A 23,458-nucleotide genomic window follows, 5' to 3' on the forward strand; every position below is an offset into this window, starting at 1 on the left:
ATTCTTGTGTGCAGCAAATACCAAGAAAATCCTAATGGCTTCTATCCTTGCAACAGGAGCAAAGGTTTCATCATAGTCTATGCCTTCTTGTTGCGAGTAGCCTTTGACAACCAGTCTGGCTTTGTTCCTGATGATGACTTCATATTCATCACTTTTGTTCCTGTAGACCCATCTTGAACCAACAACTAATACTCCTTCTGGTGTTGGCACTAAGTCCCACACGTTGTTGTGTTCAAATTCAGCTAACTCTTCTTGCATTGCTTTTACCCAATCTGCATCTTGTAGAGCCTCTTTGATTCCTTTAGGCTCTATCATGGAGAGAAAGCTTGCATATAGACATTCATTCTTGGTTGTTGAACGAGTCACTACTCCATAATCTAGATCACCTATGATTTGATCGACTGGATGATCCTTTGTCCATTTTGTGAGGCGAGCTTCCTTATGGATTTGAGGAGTGCAAACTACCTCATATTGTTCTCTTGGACGAGGAGGGTAGTCAGAAGTGAATGTTCCTTCAAAAAGATCGTATTGGAAGAGTCCAGAACTACCTGAAACAGGTGGTTCCCCCTCAACTGTTGCATGCTTGAATTCAACAGATGGAGTAGATGTGAAGGAACTTGAGGGACTGGAACCAGTCGAGTGGGGTTCCCCCTGAAACCATGGACTGGATGGTTGTGAGGATTGTAAAGTACCTTTAAGAATGGAATCGTTCAAAGGTGGTTCCCCCTCGAAAGATGCAGTGACTGGTGTTATGACTGGTCCAGATTGATGGGAGGTTGGGGAAAAAGGTTCAGAAGATTCTAAATGACTTTTAGGAATAGAGTCATTCGAAGATGGTTCCCCCTCAACCGGAGCTTTGGTGGAACTTGAGACTTTTGATGATTGAGGTGGTTGAGAGACATCAGGAGAAGCTGTTTTCGTGAGCTTTTCTGATTCTAGGGCAGAAGGTTGAGTTGGAAAGAGGAAATCAAAATCTACTTCAATAGCATGGACTGGAGTAGAAGCATTAGCAGGTGATGGCTAGTTCATTTTATCAAATGGTACTACCATTTGAGGACCAAAATGGTTTGGATCCAGAACCCTTACATAACTTTCATCAAAAGTTACATCACTGTTTTCCTCTATCACCCTGGTTCTTTTGTTTAGAACTCTATAGGCTGCAGCATGAAGACAATATCCAAGAAAGATACCTTCATCAGCCTTGGGTGCAAATTTTCCTAGTTGATCCCTATTGTTCTTGATGTAGCAACGACAACCAAAGATGTGAAAGAATTTGACGTTGGGCTTCCTCTTGTTCATTGCTTCATAGGGAGTGACTTCAAGCCTGTTGTTGATTAGGGATCTGTTTTGAGTGAAACAGGCGGTTGCAGTGGCTTCAGCCCAGAAGTATTGCGGTAGGTTGGCAAAGATCAACATGGATCGAGCAGCTTCACATAGTGTCCGGTTCTTCCGTTCAACTACACCATTCTGTTGTGGAGTGTAGGGTGCAGAAAAATTGTGTTCGATGCCTTTGGATAAAAGAAAGCTATCTAAGGCGTTGTTCTTGAATTCGCCACCATTGTCACTTCTCAGTCTTCTAAGTGGCTTGCCTACCCTAACTTCTATGTAGCGAATGAAGTTAATTAGCTCATTGGTGGTTTCAGATTTGTTTCACAGAAAGTACACCCAAGTGAATTTGGTGTGGTCGTCCACAATCACAAGAATGTATCTCTTACCACTTAAGCTAGGAACTGTAGTAGGACCACACAGATCAATATGCATAAGCTGAAGAGGTTCAGATACATTGTGTTCTGTTATACTTTTGTGCGGAGATTTGGAAATTTTGCCTTGTTCACAGGCAGCACAAAGTATATCATTGTCAAGTTTTAACAATGGTAGTCCTCTCACAAGATCCTTTCCAATGAGTTTGTTGATATAACCAAAGTTGAGGTGGGAGAGTCTTCTATGCCACAACCAACTGATGTCAGAGGCAGCTTTGGAAAGAAGACAAATATCTGGGGTTCCCTCAACTAGTTCAATATCAAGAGGATACATGTTCCCATTTCGTGGGGAATCAACAAGGATGCGCTTGTTGGTATCCATAATCAAACTCTTGGTTTTGGTGAACAAAACCTCATGATCATTGTCACATAGTTGTGCAACACTGATAAGGTTATGTTTAAGACCGTCAACATACGCTACACGCTTAACGGTAAAGTTCCCGTTTGATATGTTTCCATGTCCCATAACTTCTCCCTTCATGTTGTTTCCAAAAGTAACATACTGACCTGGCGTTGTGATCTTGAAATCTCTGAGATATCCTTTGTGCCCGTTCATGTGCCTGGAGCATCCACTGTCAATGTACCATGTATCGTTGTATGGTACCCCGGCACAAAAAGCCTGCATTTAGAGAGAAGGTTTAGGTACCCATGTTTGTTTGGGTCCTTGAGTGTTAGCTTCCTTCGGACTTGTGGGAGTTGGGACAGTCTTTTCATTTTTTGCATCAACCACGTTGGGTTTTGCTTGATTTTTAGAGACCTTGGTTTTGACCTTTTTAGTGGTCTTCTTTTGAGGTTTGGTCTGTGGGAAGAATGGAGAGTTGGTGAACTGACTAGGAATTCCTAGAGAGGGAAATCCATAGTTCACAGGCATTCCAAATTGATCAAACATGGGAAACTGGGAATTTCCCCCGAATTGATTGATCATTGGAAATCCAGAGTTTCCCCCAAACATGTGATTCCCTCCTATGGACGGAGAAAAACCACAATATGGACCTAGAATAGAACTCATAGGGTAATTACTATTCTGATACATGAAAGGGTTGGTTTGAACAGGTCTTGGTCTCATCATTTCAGACAAATCAGGAAGATTGTTAGTCTGAAATTATTCTGATAGTTAGTTCCAGTTGGGTTTGGAAATCCAGAATTTGAGAAACCATGATTGGATGGAGAGATTCTTTGAGTCCTTGAAGTTTTGGGAGGACCGGTATGTCTGGTCTTCCTTTGGCTTGGCTTAGCCTTAGGTACTCTCTTAGTCTTCCTATCCTTGTCATTATTTGTAGTCTTAACCACTTTGGGTTTTGAAGGATGGACTACAGTTGGACCTTGTTCTTTAGAGACAACATTTTTCTCTTTTCCCTTGTCTTTAGAGACATTAGTTGGCTTTACAATTGTCTCCTGTTGTTTAGGACTGGGAGAAGAGATTTTGATTGGAACAAAAGGCCTCTTGAGTATTTCAACAACAGTTTTCTCATTACTCACAGTCTTTAAGGTTTCATCCTTGTTGACTGGAATTGGAGACTTCCCAGTCTGTTGTTTCTTAGAATATTCACATCCTAAGTCCTTTGTTCCAGACACAGAAGCATTAAGAGATGGAAATGTTTCTTGACTGAGGAATTTAATGGGTTGAGTCTTGGAATATCCTATTGGCTCATTTGATTTGGGCTTTTTATCACTAGATTTAGAGTCAGAGATATTTGTTTTTTCAGAAGTGGCATCTTCTGAATTGAAACTTTCCACGGTGGGACATTCAAGAGAGAATTCCACTGGAGAGTCAGACTTAGTGACCATGTCTGGAAGATCATGGGATGATGTGACTTCCAATGGGATGCTTGAGAATGAAGTGGCAATTACATCAGGACTACAAGTTACCACCTCTTCATGATCCTCATTGTCTCCAGTGAAGAGACTTGGATCACATGGTAACAACTCTGGTTGACTATTGAGTCCCATGATTTCCTTGTTCATTTCATCATAACCAAGACCATATTTGATCCATGATGGTTTTGGTCCCTTAAGAATAGCATGCGAGTTTTGTTCAAGAAGGGTTTTGGATGCCATATAACTATTGATTTTTGTATTGATTTGGGCGTACATCTCACGATTGTCTTTTGCAATAATATCACGTTGATTCAATACAATTTCATATTGTTCAACTGACGTAAGATGTGCCTCAGTTTTGATTGCAAGATCATTTTCCAACTTAGTCATACGACATCTCAATTCTTCAAGTATGAACTGAGTATCGGTCAGTTCATCTTTGTAATAACTGACACGATATTCAGCATTGGTGGCATATTCTTTGATTATTTCAGAAATATGGTCAATGTCATCAAGAAAAGGCTCACTAGTTAAATGATTATCACGAAGCATAAAGCGTACCTTTTCAACAACTTGTTGATGGAGAGGAGAAGGCTCTTGGTCATCATCAGCCATGAAGCAGAAGTAGTTTTTGTAAGCTTCAGGTTCTTCTATTTGATCCACTTCATCATCAGTTTCCCAGACTTCCACATTTGGAGTTTCCATGACCATGAATGCTTTGTCTTTTGACTGCTTCTTGATCTGCTCCGCCTTTTGAAGGTAGTATGCTTCGTCTTTGACCTTCTTGGTTTTCATTTTGCAATCCTTGGCAAAATGATTTTCACCTTGACAATTATGGCATCTGATTACTTCATTATCGTCATAGGACTTTGACTTTTTATCTTGAACCCTTGTGTTCGTCCTCTGGGAGTTGTAACTTTCAGAATTTGAATTCTGAGAGTTGAAGCTTTGTTGATTGTTGCTTCCTCCTTGGAAGTTTCCAGAGTTTTGATGATAGTGTTGGGGTTGCTGATAACTTTATGCCCTAAAGTTCCCTGTTGGCTTGTTCACAAACTTCTTGAAGTTTGGATTGAACGTCGTCGGGAGTGCCATACATTCTTCATACTCCTTTTCCTCATTGATTTGAGGAGATTCCATTGTAGTTCCAATGAAAGCTTGATGATTAGCCATGTACCCATTTGCGATCTGAAGAGGTTGTTGAGTTGGCATGTAAGGATTCTGGTTGTACTGTTGAGCCATACTCGAACGTTGATAAGGATATGCTACATATCCTTGGTTGGAAAACTGATCAGCAAAGTGGTTTGGGATTAGATTATGATGTGCAATCAAGTTTTGAGAATGATTTGCCATGGGTGCTGAATTTCCCAAGGCAAGTCCTTGATTATCAAAAGGAGTTGCTTGAGCTAGCTTGTTGACCTTTGGCTCATGTTGTTACAGTTCAGCATACAGATCAAACAGAGACATGGTGTCTAGATTGATGGTAGTTTGTAGTATGATCATATGCATTGTATCCCATTTTGGAGATAAATTGTTCAAGAATTTCAGATTGAAATCCTCTTGCGATCTTTCTCCTTTGAGTTTCTTCACCCTGTTGACAACAATGTTGTACCTAGAATATGCATCGAAGAGAGTTTCATGAGGTAACATCTTGAAGTTGTTCATGTCTGTCAATGCAGCTTTTTTCCTGTTTGCAAGGATTTTATCAGTTCCCTCAAATTGTTTCTTGAGTGCATTCCAGACATTGAAGGGTGAACTCTTATCTTCATCAGGAAGTTGCTCATAGATGTCATGAGCAATTCCAGATAAGAGCTCTTGCATTGCCTTAGCCTCAAATTTCTTGATTTTCCTGTCACGAATTTGAGCACCAGAGGAAACAGATCCAGAGATGACTTTGGAGGTTTCAGGAGAGACATCAGCTTCAAGAACTCTGATCTCCTTCAAAAATTCTGGAGTATGTTTCCCAGTGGAGATGAAGGTCCAGATGTCCGAGTCATGACCTTCCAGTTAGTACTTGATGCGATCTGCCCATGAAGTGTATTCACTAGGCACAAGGATAGGTGCACGATTTCCTGCTCCAAGACTGTTTGCAACTGAAACTGAATAGAGAACATTTTGGTTTTGATTCACACTTGCCATTGAGAACAGGTGATACTAGTTTGAAACTTGAAAAAGTTTTTTTGTGAAAAGTTTTCTAAGTCTCAAAGTCGATCACTCGAGCTCTGATACCAACTGAAGAAATGAGAAAAATTCAGTAAACCTAGACTAGAATAGTCCAAGTGTTGAAAATACTGAAACAGAGTTTCAGAATCGTCAAGTGGCAAGTAGTGCGGAAAATAAAGAGTTGTGAATCAATCAAATTAATAGAAAAACTTTTTTTTTTACTTAAGATCAATGATTCAAATGTGTCTCATATTCATGAAGATTCAATTACAAGTGTTTGAATGTAAAACACACACTAAAACTCTCATGGCTCTGAAGACTAGTCTAGGCAGCAATTGTGCAGAATGAGCAGGAATGATCAGAAAGAGCAGAAAGAGCAACTTTATAATGGATCCCAAGGGGCCTATTTATAGGCTTTGGAAAAGCCCATGACATGGCTTGACCAATCAGGTGTTGACACGTCATCATGACTTAGTCATCAGTTGACACCTTTGCCCTACTTAACGGAGAATGGATGGAATATTCCAATTCCGTTAGTATTCCGTTAGGGTTCCATCCAAGTTATGAGTCTTCATAATTCTTGAACCTTCTTGATCAACATTGAAAATGTGATGAGCAACATGAGCATCATGTTGATCAATTGTCTTCTTAGATGTCATCAACTTCCAGAAGTGTTGTTGATCATGTTGAGTAGTTTCTTGAATGTTGGACTGTGTCTTAAACTTGAGGATGTACCACCACATGTTCATGAAGGACCATGGATGAAATTCATGTTACTTTGAGCAGTTGGACGTGCCTTCATTGTACATGATGAGCAATGTGCAGTCTTGTTGAGTCATCAATGTGATCATGTTGATCCATTGACTTGAGTTGAGCCACCAAGTATTCATGTTGAGTCATCAACTCTTGTTGAGCCATAGAGTTGTGGATGAGCCAACAATGTTTCTGATGAGCCATCAATATTCCAGATGATCCACCAATATCTTGATGCTCCACATATGATCTAGATATGCCATCTGAGATCATGATGATCCAATTAGCTTTCTTCAAGTGCTCCATGTTCAACAAGTGCTCCATGTGTACAGCAACTGCTCCATGTTCACTTCAAGTGCTCCAACATCTGATTCTTCAAACACTTGTTAAATCTTCAGTATCTTTGTAACCTTAAACATTCTGATAATGTTTGTTAGAAAATGTTAATCAATACTCAATTCATTTCAAGTGACAATCACATCAAAATATTTCCAACATATGTACTCTGATTCGCACGTTGAATCAGCTACAGTCTCCTGCTTGGAACTTTTCCATGTTACTGCTCCTCCATTCAGAGTAAACACCCAGGCCGACTGAGAGCGGAAATTATCTCTGTCGGTTTGAAAGTTGGCGTCACTATACCCTGTCACTCTCAAGTCATCACTCCCACCGAGGGTAAGGAACCAGTCCTTAGTCCTCCGCAAGTACTTAAGAATGTTCTTAACCGCAGTCCAATGAGCTTTACCAGGATTCCCTTGATATCTGCTGACCATGCTCAAAGCAAAGGCCACATCAGGGTGAGTACAATTCATAGCATACATGATCGAACCAACTGCGGAAGCATATGGTATGTTATTCATCTCTACTATCTCAGTCTATGTACTCGGACTCTGAGTCTTACTCAATTTGGTATTGCATTGGATGGGTAAGTCACCTTTCTTGGAGTTCTCCATGCTGAAACGCTTCAACACCTTGTCCAAGTATGTACTTTGACTAAGTCCTATTAGTCTTTTACTCTTGTTTCTCAATATCCTTATCCCTAGGATGTAAGCAGCTTCTCCAAGGTCCTTCATAGAAAAACACTTCCCAAGCCAGGACTTAACCTCCTGCAAGGTTGCGATGTCGTTTGGTATGAGTAGTATGTCATCTACATACAACACCAGAAAGCTAACTGTACTCCCACTAGCCTTGACATACACACAGGACTCATCCTCGCTTCTCGAAAATCCAAAATCTTTGACTTTCTCATCGAAACAAAGATTCCATCTGCGAGATGCTTATTTCAATCCATAAATGGATTTTTCAAGATTACACACTCTATTAGGGTACTTTGCATTGACAAAACCCTCTGGCTGACTCATGTAAACATCTTCAGCCAACTTTCCATTAAGGAAAGCGGTTTTGGCATCCATTTTCCATATTTCATAATCATGAAATGCAACTATGGCTACCATAACCCTTATAAATTTAATCTTTGCTACTGGTGAGAAGATATCATCATAGTCAACTCCATGAGTTTGAGTAAAACCCTTCGCAACCATTCGCTCCTTATATGTGTGTACTTTCCCATCCATGTCGGTCTTCTTCTTGAAGATCCATTTGCACCCAACTGTCTTACGACCCAGTACACTGTCAACCAAGTTCCAAACTTGATTGTCATACATGGACTGAATCTTGCTGTCCATAGCCTCTTTCCACTTTGCAGACTCGGGGCCTGCCAGGGCTTCCTTATAGTTGTTAGGTTCATCCAAATTTACCAGTGTGCTATCACTGATAAATGTGTCACCCTCAGATGTTATATGAAAACCATATAACACAGGTGGAACACTAACTCTACTGGAACGCCTCAGAGGTACAGACTCGTCGATTGGTTCAACCAGAGTTTCTTCCTCGGGTTGAGTGCTAGTGTTTGAGGTTCCTTCATCGCTTAACTCTTGAAGCTCTTCAAGGTCAATTTTCCTCCCACTGTCCCCTTGGCCTCCGAGTTCTCTCTCTCTCTCTCTCTCTCTCTCTCTCTCTCGAAAGACTCCTCTCCTCGCAACGAAGACAACATTGTCACTCGGTCTGTAGAAGAGATATCCAAAGGATTTTTGTGGGTATCCGATGAAAATACACCGCTCACTCTGAGGTTCGAGCTTGTCGTGAGTTTCTTTTCTCGTAAAAGCCTCGCAACCCCAAACTTTGATGTGGTCTAACGAGGGAACCTTCCCTGTCCACATCTCGTAAGGTGTTTTGGAAACCTTTTTGGTAGGGACTAGATTAAGGATATGGGCGGCAATCTCTACGGCATACCCCCAGAATGAGATAGGTAACGAAGGTCGACTCCTCATGGAACGAACCATGTCTAGCAAGGTTCGATTGCGCCTTTCATCCACACCATTAAGTTGTGGTGTCCTTGGTGACGTCAATTGTGAAACAATTCCACATTCCTTAAGATAGTCTAGGAAATCAATACTAAGATACTCTCCTCCTCGATCGGATCGTAGCATCTTTATCTTCCTGCCCAATTGATTCTCCACTTCTTGCTTAAACTCCTTGAACTTTTCAAAACTTTCTGACTTATGCTTGATTAAGTAAATATACCCAAATCTACTATAATCATCAGTAAAAGTCACATAGAAGCGGTTATCATCCCTTGTGGCGGTTCTGAATGGTCCACACACATCAGTATGTATGAGATCCAACAGACCTTCACCCCTTTCACAAGTACCAGTGAAGGGTGACTTGGTCATCTTTCCAAGTAAACAAGATTCGCAAGTGTCATCCGACTTCAAGTCGAATGACTCCAAGACTCCATCCTTTTGGAGTTGGGCTATGCGCTTCTTGTTGACATGTCCAAGACGACAATGCCACAAGCATGCCTTGTCCAAATCATTGGACGAATCAATATTCAACACATTATTTCCTAAGTTATCTACAACCATCACAGTTTCATATATACCATTGCAAGGTAATGCTTCAAAATAAAAAAACACCATTACAATAAACATAAATACCACCATTTTCATTATTAAAAGAAAAAGTAAAACCTTGTTTATACAAACTGTGAAAGGAAATAATATTTCTCGCCATATCGGCCGAGTAACAACAATTATTCAAATCTAAATTTAAACCATTACTAAGCAATAAAGAATAAACTCCAATCTTGGTCACATGCGACACTTTCCTATATCTTATGATTAAGTTTATCTTCCCGTGCTCCACATCCCTACTTCTTTTTAGTCCCTACAAATCAGAACAAATGTGAATACCACGACCTGTATCAAGGACCCAAGAATTAGCATGTGATGAGTTATTAGATTAAATAGTGTAAATACCAGCAAAGGAGGGCTTGATCTTGCCATCCTTTATGTATAGCAAGTACTTGGGGCAGCTTCGTTTCTAGTGCCCTTTTCATGACATTGGAAGCACTCTGCATCCTTCGGATTGGAAGAGGGATTAGCAGAACCAGCTTTAGTCCCACGGGAAGAGGATCCATCAAGAGACTTTCCCTTGCGGCTCTTGTAGGGAGCCTTCCTCTTCTTTCCCTTCCCATGTCCAATTGCCAGAACATGGGCAGAAGTAGTAGTAGTAGTAGTAGTAGTAGGAGTAGACACAAGCGACTTACCTTTCAAATTGCTTTCTGCAGTTCTCAAAAGGCCTTGAAGCTTGCTAAGAGTGACCTCCTCCTTGTTCATATGATAAGTCATTTGAAACTGATCATAACAAGAAGGTAAAGAGTGTAGAATAATATCTATGGCCAACTCTTCATCAAAATTGGCATTCAATTTAAGCAAGCGGTCCACAAATCTCTGCATCTTTTGCAAGTGGGCCGTGATGGGTTCACCATCCTTCATTTTGGTTGTGATCATGGAGGAAATGATCTCATACCTCTCCTGCCGAGCACTTTTATGGTATCTTTCCATCAAATCTTGATACATTTCAAAAGGATAGTAGTCCTCATAGGACTTCTGTAGTTCAGCAGTCATGGTAGCAATCATTAGACACGACACCTTTGTCGCATCCCTCTCATGAGTAGTATGTTCAGCGATCTGTTCGGGAGTGGAAGTGGTGACATCAATCTCCTTAAGCTCTTTATCTAGGACATATTATTTGTCCTCATAACGAATAGTCATTCGAATGTTTCGAATCCAGTCAATGATGTTCGAGCCATCAAAAATGACCCTCCCACATAGGTTCATGAGGAAGAAAGAGCCTGAAGGGATTGAGTTAGAAGCATTGTTTGGAATAGACATCTGAAAAAGAAGAAGAACGAAGTTTAGATTAGATGATAATCCTTAATATTACACCCAAATGAAATATTAAGGCTAGGACCCAACACAATATTCTACAATTGCGAAAAGGGATGCCGTAATCCAATTGTAAAATATTTGAAGGTAGGTAAATGACGATTTACCAATTTCCACCATGAAAAACGAAATAGATTATTAAGTTTTAATTGGATTGAAATTCCTAGATCCTTTGATATTCATTGAAATTTTCAATGGCATGTTTAAATCTCGATTGTGAAGGGTTTTGAGCATTCTAACACTCCTATGGTGTACATGCAACCCTAGAAACCTTGGATCTATGTTTGACTAAGATACATGCAAATAATTATTTTTCCAAGGTTCTTATCCTAACTAGCATGGCATGGGATACTTGAATCAAATAAAACTAGTAGAATTACTTACCTTGTAGTAGTAATTGATTGCTTGGAGTTTGAGAGCCTAGCACCAATAATGTGGATGCCTCAAATGGAAGTTACAAATCACCACAAACTTGGAAACTTGAGAGAATAGTCACAAACTTCTTGAAATCGGCCCTCTTGGTTTACACACATCAACTAGTATTATTTCAAGAACCAAAGCCTCCTTTATATAGTGTGGTGGATTAGGGTTACATCCATGTAAACCCTAATACCCATGTATTTTCATTTCCATGAGATCCATGGGTTAAAGCTCCATGGAGTATCCATGGACTTTCCATGCAAGCCTAGCCCATTCCAAATAAGCATTAGCCCACACTATATAAATACAAGAGCCCATATTTAATTAGTCATACTTTTGATCTCTAAATTAATTCTAAATTAATTATAGATCAACACTAATTAAATAATATGATTTTATATTAATATATTAGAACTTATAATATATTAATAAATCATAACTTATACTATTCTCGAAAGATTATCCATAAATTGTTCGGGTGAAGTGCAACCCAAATGGACCATGCCGGGTCGGGTCAAGTACATACCAAATATAGTTATGGACTTAGACACTATATCCAACAATCTCCCACTTGGATAAGTCTAATAACTATAGTTGCAAGTATGACTTCAGGAACCGATCAGCAATCGTAGCTCTTTAAACTCTGTTGAACTATGAAGCGCCATTTTAGATAAGTGATCATACAATCCTCTGTTCTAGATATCAGCCGGACAAATACATGGAACAAGGTCTTGCTTATTGTCCAGCATTTGTTTCCCGATTTCCGATTTGTTTGACATAGAACTTAACTGAACACATCAATTTAGTTCTGACCGGGCCCGGTACATAGGTCAAAACAAAATCATCGAGGGGCCCAGATATCGCTTCTAATCCAAGAAGGAACAGATAAACTTCGACTCATATGTTTGCTCTACTACTTGTTGAATTACACACAAAGGTACGTTTTATAACATCGAGTTACCAATGCGTTTTCGTATAATCAATGCATAACCAACTCATAGGTAACAAATCATATGTCTAGGTTTGAAGACTTATATGATATTACCGTCTCACGATCACTCGAGATAAATTCCATGAAGTGATGCCAGTGAGCGTGGGTTGAATCCAATACTCAGAACTTATGAGCACTCATGAGTGTTGTAGCCCCGCTTTGTCTAACATCTTAGACCTCTACAAGCCAACCCATGACAGTCTTGATTCATATCTACTTCCAACATATGACCGACTGTGGAGAGTTTGAATAATATGATATAAACCATAACATAATTATTCTAGAAGTCAAAACATGCAAAAAGAAATAATAGTAAACGATTGATAAGAGATAGCAACACTTTACTCATAAATAACAGCTTTTATTTAGCATCAAATGTCAATTACATTTTACAAATTTCAAGACTATCTAACTACTAAAACTAATATCATCCTTCAGCCCTATGCTCCGAGCATGCTGGAGATGCTTAACCCGAGTCAGTCCCTTCGTGAGGGTATCTGCTGGATTCTCATCCGATGATACCCTCTTTGCCACGAGGATTCCTTCTTCTATTCGATGTCTGATGAAGTGATATTTTCTGTCAATGTGTATGGATCTCCCATGATCTCTTGGTTCCTTGGCTAAGGCAACCGCACTATTGCTGTCACAGAAAATCTCCATTGGCTCCTTTATAGCTGGTACAACTCCAAGGTCTCCGATGAAGTTCTTTAGCCATATAGCCTCCTTTGCTGCCTCGCTTGCTGCTATATACTCTGATTCACAAGTGGAATCAGCCACTGTCTCCTGCTTGGAACTTTTCCAAGTAATTGCCCCTCCGTTTAGAGTAAAGACCCAGCCCGACTGAGAGCGAAAATTATCCATGTCAGTCTGAAAGCTAGCATCACTGTACCCTACAACTCTCAAGTCCTCACTGCCACCGAGGGTAAGGACCCAGTCCTTAGTCCTCCGTAGGTACTTGAGGATATTTTTTACCGCAGTCCAGTGTGCCTTGCCAGGGTTCCCCTGATACCTACTAACCATGCTCAAAGCAAAGGCTACATCAGGTCGAGTACACGTCATAGCATACATGATCGATCCTACAGCTGAAGCATAAGGTATTCGACTCATTTCTGCTATCTCAGCCTCAGTACTAGGGCTTTGTGTCTTACTCAATCTGGCGTTACTCTGGATGGGTAACTCTCCTTTCTTAGAGTTATGCATGTTGAACCTTTTCAACACTTTCTCCACATAGGTGCTTTGACTAAGTCCAATTAGTCTTTTACTCCTGTTTCTCAAAATCCTTATCCCTAGGATATAGGCAACTTCTCCAAGGTCCTTCATAGCGAAACACTTCCCAAGCCAGGACTTTACTTCCTACAGGGTTGGGATGTCATTTCCTATGAGTAGTATGCCATCCACATACAGTACCAAAAAGCTGACTATACTCCCACTAGCCTTGATATAGACACAAGATTCATCTTCACTCCTTGAAAAGCCAAATTCTTTGACTTTCTCATCAAAGCAAAGATTCCATCTGCGAGGTGCCTGTTTTAATCCATAAATGGATTTCTCGAGCTTACACACTCTACTGGGGTACTCTGTACTGAAAAAACCCTCTGGTTGAACCATGTAAACATCTTCAGCCAACTTTCCATTAAGGAAAGCGGTTTTGACATCCATTTGCCATATTTCATAATCATGAAATGCAGCAATGGCTAACAGAACCCTAATAGACTTAATCTTGGCCACTGGTGAAAAGGTCTCATCATAATCAACTCCCGGAGTTTGAGAATAACCCTTTGCAACCAGTCGTGCCTTATAAGTGTGTACATTACCATCCATGTCGGTCTTCTTCTTGGAGATCCATTTGCACCCAACTATCTTACGATCAGGTACATTGTCAACCAAGTTCCAAACTTGATTGTCATACATGGACTGTATCTCGTTATTCATAGCCTCTTTCCATTTAGCAGCCTCAGGGCCTGCCATGGCTTCCGTGTAGCTGTTAGGCTCATCTAGATTTACCAGTGTGTTATCACTGATAAGTGTCTCACCTTCTGCAGTAATATGAAAACCATAATAATGTTCAGGTGCATTCCTAACTCTGGTGGAACGCCTCAGAGGTATAGATTCTTCAGTTGGCTCAACATGAGTTTTCTCCTCAGGTTGAGGGCTAGGGTTTGAGGTTCCTTCACCACTTGACTCTTGAATTTCCTCAAGGTCAATTTGCCTCCCACTGTCTCCTTGGCTCATGAATTCTCTCTCTCGAAAGAATCCTCTTCTTGCTACAAAGACCACATTATCACTGGGTCTGTAGAAGATGTAACCAAAGGATTTCTGTGGGTAGCCGATGAAAATACACCTTTCGCTTCGGGGTTCGAGCTTATCGTGAGTCTCGCGTCTCACGAAAGCCTCGCAACCCCAAATCTTGATGTGGTCTAGATTGGGAACTTTTCCAGTCCACACCTCGTGAGGTGTTTTGGCAACCTTCTTTGTAGGGACTAGATTAAGGATATGGGCGGCAGTCTCTAAGGCATACCCCCAAAATGAGATTGGTAGTGAAGCTCGACTCATCATGGAACGAACCATGTCCAACAAGGTCCGATTGCGCCTCTCAGCTACACCATTCAACTGTGGTGTCCTAGGAGGTGTCAATTGTGAGACAATCCCACATTCCTTAAGATAGTCAAGGAACTCAGTACTAAGATACTCACCACCACGATCGGATCGAAGCATCTTAATGTTCCTGCCCAACTGATTCTCCACTTCTTGCTTAAACTCTTTGAATTTCTCAAAGGTTTCTGACTTATGCTTGATTAGGTAGACATATCCATATCTACTAAAATCATCAGTAAAAGTCATATAGAACCGATTAGCATCTCTTGTGGCGGTTCTGAAGGGTCCACACACATCCGTGTGTATGAGGTCCAACAAACCTTCACCCCTAGCACAAGTGCCAGTAAAAGGTGACTTTGTCATTTTACCAAGCAAACAAGATTCACAATTATCATCTGACTTTAGGTCAAATGACTCCAAGACTCCATCCTTTTGGAGTTGGCCTATGCGTTTCTTGCTTACATGTCCAAGACGACAATGCCATAAGGATGCTTTATCTAAGCTAGTGGAAGAGTTAATACACAATACATTATTTCCTAGATTATCTACAACAGATACAGTTTCATACACGCCATCACAAGGTAATGCTTTAAAATAAAGAACATTATTAAAGAAAGCATCAATACTACCATTATTATTATCAAAATAAAAGGTAAAACCTTGTTTATACAATGCATGAAAGGAAATAACATTTCTTGCCATTTCTGGCGAATAATAACATTTATTCAAATCTAATGTAAACCCACTATTTAGCACTAAGGAATAAACTCCTATCTTGGTGACAGGTGAAGCTTTCCTGTTTCCCATGATCAAGTTTATCTTTCCCTGCTCCACATTCTCACTTCTTTTTAGTCCCTGCAAATCACAACATATGTGAATACCATAACCTATATCAAGGACCCCAAGACTTAGAATGAGGTGAGTTATTAGACAATATAGTGTATATACCTGCATGGTTGGGTTTTACTTTCCCATCCTTCAAATCTTGCTGGTACTTTGGGCAGTTTCGCTTCCAGTGCGACTTTTCATGGCAATAGAAGCATTCAGCTTCATTAGGGTTAGCAGAAGGAGTGACAAAACCTTTCTTGGTTTTGCTTGAAGAAGAGCCTTCAAGGGTCTTACCCTTGGTACCCTTAGAAAGGTTCTTTCTCTTCTTCCCTTTGCCATGCCCGATTGCGAAGACATTGGCCGCAGTTGGAGTAGGAGTAGGAGTAGTAACAACCGACTTACCCTTTAGATCACTTTCGGCGGTCTTCAAGAGTCCTTGAAGTTTGCTGAGGGTGACTTCTTCCTTGTTCATGTGATATGTCATGCGGAATTGATCATAACACAATGGCAAGGAGTGCAAAATGATGTCTATTGCTAACTCCTCAGGGAAGTTCACATTCAGCTTCAGTAAACGGTCCACATACCTTTGCATTTTCTGCATGTGGCCCGTGATGGGTTCACCATCCTTCATTCGGGTTGTTATCATGGAGGAGATTATTTCATATCGCTCTTGACGAGCACTTTGATGGTAGCGGTCCATCAAGTCCTGGTGCATCTCAAAAGGATAATAGTCCTCATAGGACTTTTGGAGCTTGGCTGTCATGGTGGCCATCATGATGCATGCCACTTTTGTAGCATCTCTTTCATGTACCTCATATTCAGCAGGCTCTTCAGGAGTAGCAGTTGGCTCGGGTACCTTCAGCTCCTTGTCGAGAACATATTCTTTGTTCTCATACCGAGTGACCATCCTGATGTTTCTGATCCAATCTGTAAAGTTGGACCCATCAAAGATGACTCTCCCATAAAGATTCATGAGAGAGAAGGAGCTAGTAGGGTTTGAGCCAGAAGCATTGTTATTGGAAGACATCTGGAAAGAAGAGAGAATAGATTAGATTAGATATAGAGATAGTCCTTAATAAAACACCCAGATGTAATATTAAGGCTAGGACCCAACACAATATTTTATAACTTAGAAGAGGGATGTCGTAATCTAAGCTATAAGATATTTGAAGGTAGGTGAATGACGATTCACCAATTTCCACCATGAAAAACGAAATATTTAATTAGGTTTTAATTGGTTTAGAAACTCCTAGATTCTTTGAGATTCATTGAACTTTCTTCAATGGCATGTTTCAATCTCGAGTGTGCCCTTCAAGTTTTGTGACTGGGATGCCGAGGATCACAAAACAAGGTGTGAAGTAACCATGCAAATTACTTGGTACCCTTAATGTATTACCCATCAATCGATGTGCCGGTTAACCACACACGCTCCATCGATACTATGGTAAACATTAAGTCACCCTTTACCTACCTTGTTAAGTTCAAGTTAGTGTGCCGGTTAACCACACACGCTCCACTAACGACTTAAACAAAGTGTAAAGTGTAATTTCATGGATTAGCACCTTATTCACATTTTCCTAAAATAACTAAGATTGGGAATTCAATAAAGTTTAGTTACTTTAGTATTATCATTATACTTTTAATGAGAATTTATAAGTCCTTGTCCTACCCGTTCGGCTAACGACCCTCCACCGATCAAGGAAGCGGTGGGTGAGAGTGGACACCCATTAAGTTGCCATTTTATAGGCAACAACCTTATACCCCCCTTATAGACCGACTTCGTGAATGAGGCGTACTAGCGGTAAGACGACTTGATCTTATACATATATAAATATTATTAAACTTATAATATTATAAAGTATAAGGGTTGAATTTTAACTTTTAAAATTCTAGGGGTTGGAACTAAAGTTTTTAATATGACTTTACATGTTCCAAAACTTGAGGGCAAGTTTTGTAAACTTTCAAAACTTTTCATTTCTCATAACTTATGAGTTAATGGTTATAAAAAATGAAGACTCTTCATTTTTTGTAACCTATGTGTTCTTTTAATGGTTATTTATAAATGTGACTTTTGGTTATCCATAACTTAAGAACTAGTTATGGACTCCATTAAAACACATAAAGATCAAGAATTAATCTAATCAATTATTAGCACATAATTTCTATGATCTTCTAAACTCATATGTTTATGAATGTTCATATCAAAAATTTCAAGAATCGTAAGTACATATACAAAACTTGAAATTTTGATACGAGCTTTTGAACAAAACTTTGATTTTCAAGTTTTTTTTTGCATAAAGTATCAAATAAACAAACCAGGCTCTGATACCACTGATGGGTTTGCAAGTTTTTTGTTTTTTTTTTTGCATCAAGTATCAAATAAACAAACCAGGCTCTGATACCACTGAAGGGTTTTGAGCATTCTAACACTCCTATGGTGTACATGCAACCCTAGAAACCTTGGATCTATGTTTGACTAAGATACATGCAAATAATTATTTTTCCAAGGTTCTTATCCTAACTAGCATGGCATGGGATACTTGAATCAAATAAAACTAGTAGAATTACTTACCTTGTAGTAGTAATTGATTACTTGGAGTTTGAGAGCCTAGCACCAATAATGTGGATGCCTCAAATGGAAGTTACAAATCACCACAAACTTGGAAACTTGAGAGAATAGTCACAAACTTCTTGAAATCGGCCCTCTTGGTTTACACACATCAACTAGTATTATTTCAAGAACCAAAGTCTCCTTTATATAGTGTGGTGGATTAGGGTTACATCCATGTAAACCCTAATACCCATGTATTTTCATTTCCATGAGATCCATGGGTTAAAGCTCCATGGAGTATCCATGGACTTTCCATGCAAGCCTAGCCCATTCCAAATAAGCATTAGCCCACACTATATAAATACAAGAGCCCATATTTAATTAGTCATACTTTTGATCTCTAAATTAATTCTAAATTAATTATAGATCAACACTAATTAAATAATATGATTTTATATTAATATATTAGAACTTATAATATATTAATAAATCATAACTTATACTATTCTCGAAAGATTATCCATAAATTGTTCGGGTGAAGTGCAACCCAAATGGACCATGCCGGGTCGGGTCAAGTACATACCAAATATAGTTATAGACTTAGACACTATATCCAACAGATTGTGCCCTTCAAATTTGTGACTGGGATGCCGAGGATCACAAACAAGGTGTGAATAACCATGAAAATTAGCTTGGTACACTCAATGTTACAAATCACCTAATCAATGTGCCGGTTAACCACACACACTCCATTGATCTATGATTAACATCAAGCTACCCTTTGTCACTCATTGACATTCCCAGATTAGTGTGTCGGTTAACCACACACGCTCCACTAACGACTTAACAAGGTGCAAAGTGTAATTTCATGGATTAGCACCATCTTCACATTTTCCTAAAGTAACTAAGATTGGGAATTTAATAAAAGTTTAGTTACTTCATATTTATCATTATACTTTTAATGAGAATTAATGTCTTATCCTACCCGTTCGGCTAACGACCCTCCACCATTCAAGGAAGCGGTGGGTGAGAGTGGACACCCATTAAACCACCATTTTATAGGCAGTAACCTTATACCCCCCTTATAGACCGGCTTTGTGAATGAGGCCTACTAACGGTAAGACTGACTTGTCTTATATATATATATATATATATATATATATATATATATATATATATATATATATATATATATTAAACTTATAATATTATAAAGTATAAGGGCTGAATTTTAACTTTTAAAACTCTAGGGTTTGGAATTAAAGTTACATTAGTGAGACTTTACAAATTCCAAAACGTGAGGGCAAGTTTTGAAACTTGTCAAAACTCTTGGTATTTATAACTTATGAGTTTAATGCAATTTTAAAGATGAGACCTTTCATTTTCCATAGCTTGAGGACAAGTTATGGAGGTCATTAAAATTCATTTAGATCAATTTCTAACAACTAAAATCATCATATAATTCAAGATTGATCTAACTAAACTCATAAATAAGATAATATCTAGTCAACAATTTGCGAGCAACTTTGTTTATCATATAAATCAACAGTTATCTTAAAACCATGACAATTATCTTATGATTGGATGAGCATAATCACTACCATATCATAAAAAAAGATTTAATGATGTAAAACAGTTTGTAGTAGTGATTCCAATCCAATCCAGGCCAAGAAAACTCGAAATTATGCAACCAGGGCCATGAACTCGTTGAGTGCATGAACTGACACGCCGACTTGCCCTGTTACTGAGTGGACTCATCGAGTCAGCCAGTGGACTCGGCGAGTTCATCAGTCAGAGGCCAGAAATTCGATTTTTTTTAACTTCGAAAAATAACAAGCATCAAGTATAACAGAAAACAACCCTAGGCTCTGATACCATTGTTGGGTTTTAAGCACTACAACACTCCTATGGTGCACATGCAACCCTAAATGCTTTGGATCTATGTTTTCTCTAGTTATACATGCATTTTCAAATTTTCCAAAGCATTCTCCCTAACTAACATACAATTGAACAATTAAGCAATGCAACTAGTTAGATGACTTGGCTCTTAATAGGACTTGTAGTTCTTGGCCTTCAAAAGCTTGAGCACCTCAAGTGTGATGCCTCTAATGGTTCACAAACACCAAATGCAAGAGGGGGCTTGAGAGAATAAGTTACCTAGCACAAAATCAACTTCACTCTCTTAGAATGAATGGGGTAGCCGATTTTGGGACTAGGGGTATGCTTTTATAGTGTTACTAAGCTAGGGTTACATTCATGCAAACCCTAATGCTTCATGACCTTTCACATTCTTATGATCCATGGGTTAAACCTCCATGGACTATCCATGGATTATCTCTTTGGTTTAGCCTATCTAAACAATCATGGATCTTTGGCCCACACTATAATAATCATTGATTTACATAATCAATCCCTATATATTTAATTAGTCTCTTTTGATCAAAAAATTAATTCCAAATTAATTCTTGATCAATACCAATTAAATAATATGATTTCTCAATTAATATATTATACTTATAATATATTAATAAATCATAAATAACCTTATTCTCAAAAGTTCATCCTATCAAATTGCACTGATGAAGGCAACCCAAAAGGATCATGCTACAATCGGGTCAAGTACATCTCAGTTATAGTTATGGGCTTAGACATCAAATCCAACAAGAAGTGTGTAAAAGGAGGCTGCAAAGGGCGAGATGCAGCAGCTGGCAGACGGCGCTGATCTTGACCCGGCTGTCGGCGATTGTCACGGGACTCGTTGTGATTGTTTTTATGATTATTTTTTGTTTTGGTTTCCGTTATTGCTGCATTTTGAATATGGAGATGGAGATCTCGTGTAGAGAACTGTGGGTGCAGAGGTGTGATCGGTGTGTGAAGCATTAACTTGACAGGGTCGAGAAAAACGTTGATCTTCCAACAGAAGGATGGATCAAGTTTGGAGAATAGTAGGAAAGGCATCCTTGTGTGTAATTTTAGTGGACATGTGATCAAATTTAAGAGAGACGTCATTGAGAAAATGGGACACAATAGTTCGTTTGGGTACCGGGTATCCAATATTAGCAAGCAAATCAGTCGTGACCTTCATCTTTTCATAATATTCATTGACAAAATGATCTCCCATGGAAATGAGATGAAATTCATTGTCCAGTTCCATAACCCTAGCTTTTTTGTTGTCCCGAAATAATGCTTTAATCGATAGCCAAAGAGAGTTTGCAGTGGACCCGTGTTTAGTGACCATGTTGAGAAGGGATTGGATCAAGGTTCCATATATCCACATCTTGACAAGAGAGTCAAGTGTATACCGCTCTTCATCATCGGCATTTTTAGGTTTGGAGGATCTGTCCAAATGGCCAAGGACTCCAAAACCGGTATAGTGGGTTTGAAAGAGTTCACACCAAGAATCGTGATTGAGTTGGTTCAAATCGAGGATCAATGGGATGAATGCTTTGACGTTAGTGATGGCGTAGGGTTTCAAATTTGCTGAGGAGTGCTTGATTTTGGCATGGTGACGATGACAAGATGAAGTAGAAGATGGAGAACAGCGATTGAAGATGGAGAACAACGACTGAGAGGCAGCAAGAAAGAAAACAAGCGGCAGTAGGGAGGATTGGTGATGAGATGTAATCACAGTGCTTGTTATTGCGCTGATACCATTTTAGGGTTTGTATAATTTTCCCATAATCGAGACTTGCATTACGTATCACTATAAATACAAAGTACAATACATGTCGTACTGGGCCTATACAATTGTGGGCTAAATACATTGGTCTAATACAATACGACATATACACTAATATATCTAACCACAATGAAGTTTTTGATTTGTTATCCTTCATTTCTACAACAGATCCATTAGATATTTCTTTATCTTTTTTTTTTTTTTGCACAAGCTAATTATGGGGACTGATAGCTACCATTTAAACTAATCGGTTCTTCACAACATGCACTTTAGTTTGATCCACTAAGAGTGTGTATGAAGTATGATATCTAAATCAATGGTTAGTGAAATCATATATTTGATCAAATCCAGGCACCAAAGAAACTTTAGATAATATGATACAAATTCATTGATAAAATATGTAGCAAAAGATTAAAATGGGAGGACAGGAGGAACAAGAAACTAAATCTAAACTTCTTGAATCTCATCCAATGCATAGTTGTTGGTTGAAACATTTGCATAATTCACTTTGGTAAACCGCACAACAACTGGGTATCGAGACTTTGGGTCCTGCAAATCATATGAACATCAAATCCCATCCTCAAAACACATTCATTATTCACACCAAGCATATCATCTTACCTGATCTACAGTAACAACCGATCCCACTCCCTTAAACCAGTACGACTCCTTCCTCAAGATTTTCACCTGCGTCCACAAAATCATATTATATATCAACCACTCAGCTCCTTTCGTGTGTTATATATATATATATATATATATATATATATATATATATATATATATATATATATATATATATATATATATATGTGTGTGTGCGCGCGCGCGCTATATACCTTAGCTCCTCTCTTGGGTCCAATCGGCGGTGGCTTAGGCTTAGGCGTCTCTGCCTTGGCTGGTTCAGCGGTGGCAGCCGGTGGTTCCGTATCTTCAGCAGCCCTAACAACTAGTCTTGAAACTCTTTTGTTTTGGAAAGGTAAGGAAACCATATGGCACTTGACGGTGGTTGTGTTGGAAGTGACATTTGGTGTCACCAAGAATCTTGAAGCAGCAGATGCCATACTGCAACTTGCCATTATCAACGGATTTGAAGGTGTTGACTGTTTGAGATGATGAAGAAGCAGGTTAGTAATTGAAGTTCAAAGGTTTTGATTTGATGTGGTTTGAGGATTTTGAGTGAATGGCGTTGTTCTTGTTTGAGAGAACCAGTAGTGTGTTGCCACGTGGGTAGTCATATCCTTCTTCTGGATAGATAATGTTGCCCCACGCCATTTGGTTTCTAAACTTAGCCCGCTCACTACCTATCCAAATCTCTCGTTAGAATATACCTGATATTCCGATCATAATTCGTAGATTAAGGTTATATGTATAACTTTACAACATTTGTGTAAGCTTAAGTTTATTTTCCTACTTTCTTATATCATAATTTTTGACAAACTAAAAAAAATTAATTTATAAGTATATATAACATTCCGTATCTAATTATTATATAAATACTATGTATGCATAAAAATAGACAAAAGTGTAAAACTTGTTCCTATGGTTTGCAAAAAACTGATAGGGTCCAAAAATGTTCCAACTTGCATGGAATGTCCAAAATCAAAAAATTCA

At 39.0% G+C, this 23,458-nt stretch overlaps 1 protein-coding gene across 1 annotated transcript; it reads right to left on the bottom strand.

The window, feature by feature from the left end:
• Positions 1-22,208: 22,208 nt before the first annotated feature.
• On the bottom strand, positions 22,209-23,025 carry LOC145133849 (photosystem I reaction center subunit IV A, chloroplastic-like). The gene is made up of 3 exons (XM_079068810.1): positions 22,684-23,025; positions 22,466-22,531; positions 22,209-22,393 (listed from the first exon to the last, which is right to left on the bottom strand). Exons 1-3 carry the CDS (start codon positions 22,921-22,923, stop codon positions 22,292-22,294), a joined length of 408 nt encoding a protein of 135 aa, XP_078924936.1. The 5' UTR covers positions 22,924-23,025; the 3' UTR covers positions 22,209-22,291.
• Between the last annotated feature and the right edge of the window lie 433 nt (positions 23,026-23,458).

This window comes from Lactuca virosa, chromosome 8 (assembly GCF_052849685.1).
Source record: "Lactuca virosa cultivar CGN04683 chromosome 8, Lactuca_virosa_CGN04683_v6, whole genome shotgun sequence".
NCBI lineage: Eukaryota > Viridiplantae > Streptophyta > Magnoliopsida > Asterales > Asteraceae > Lactuca > Lactuca virosa.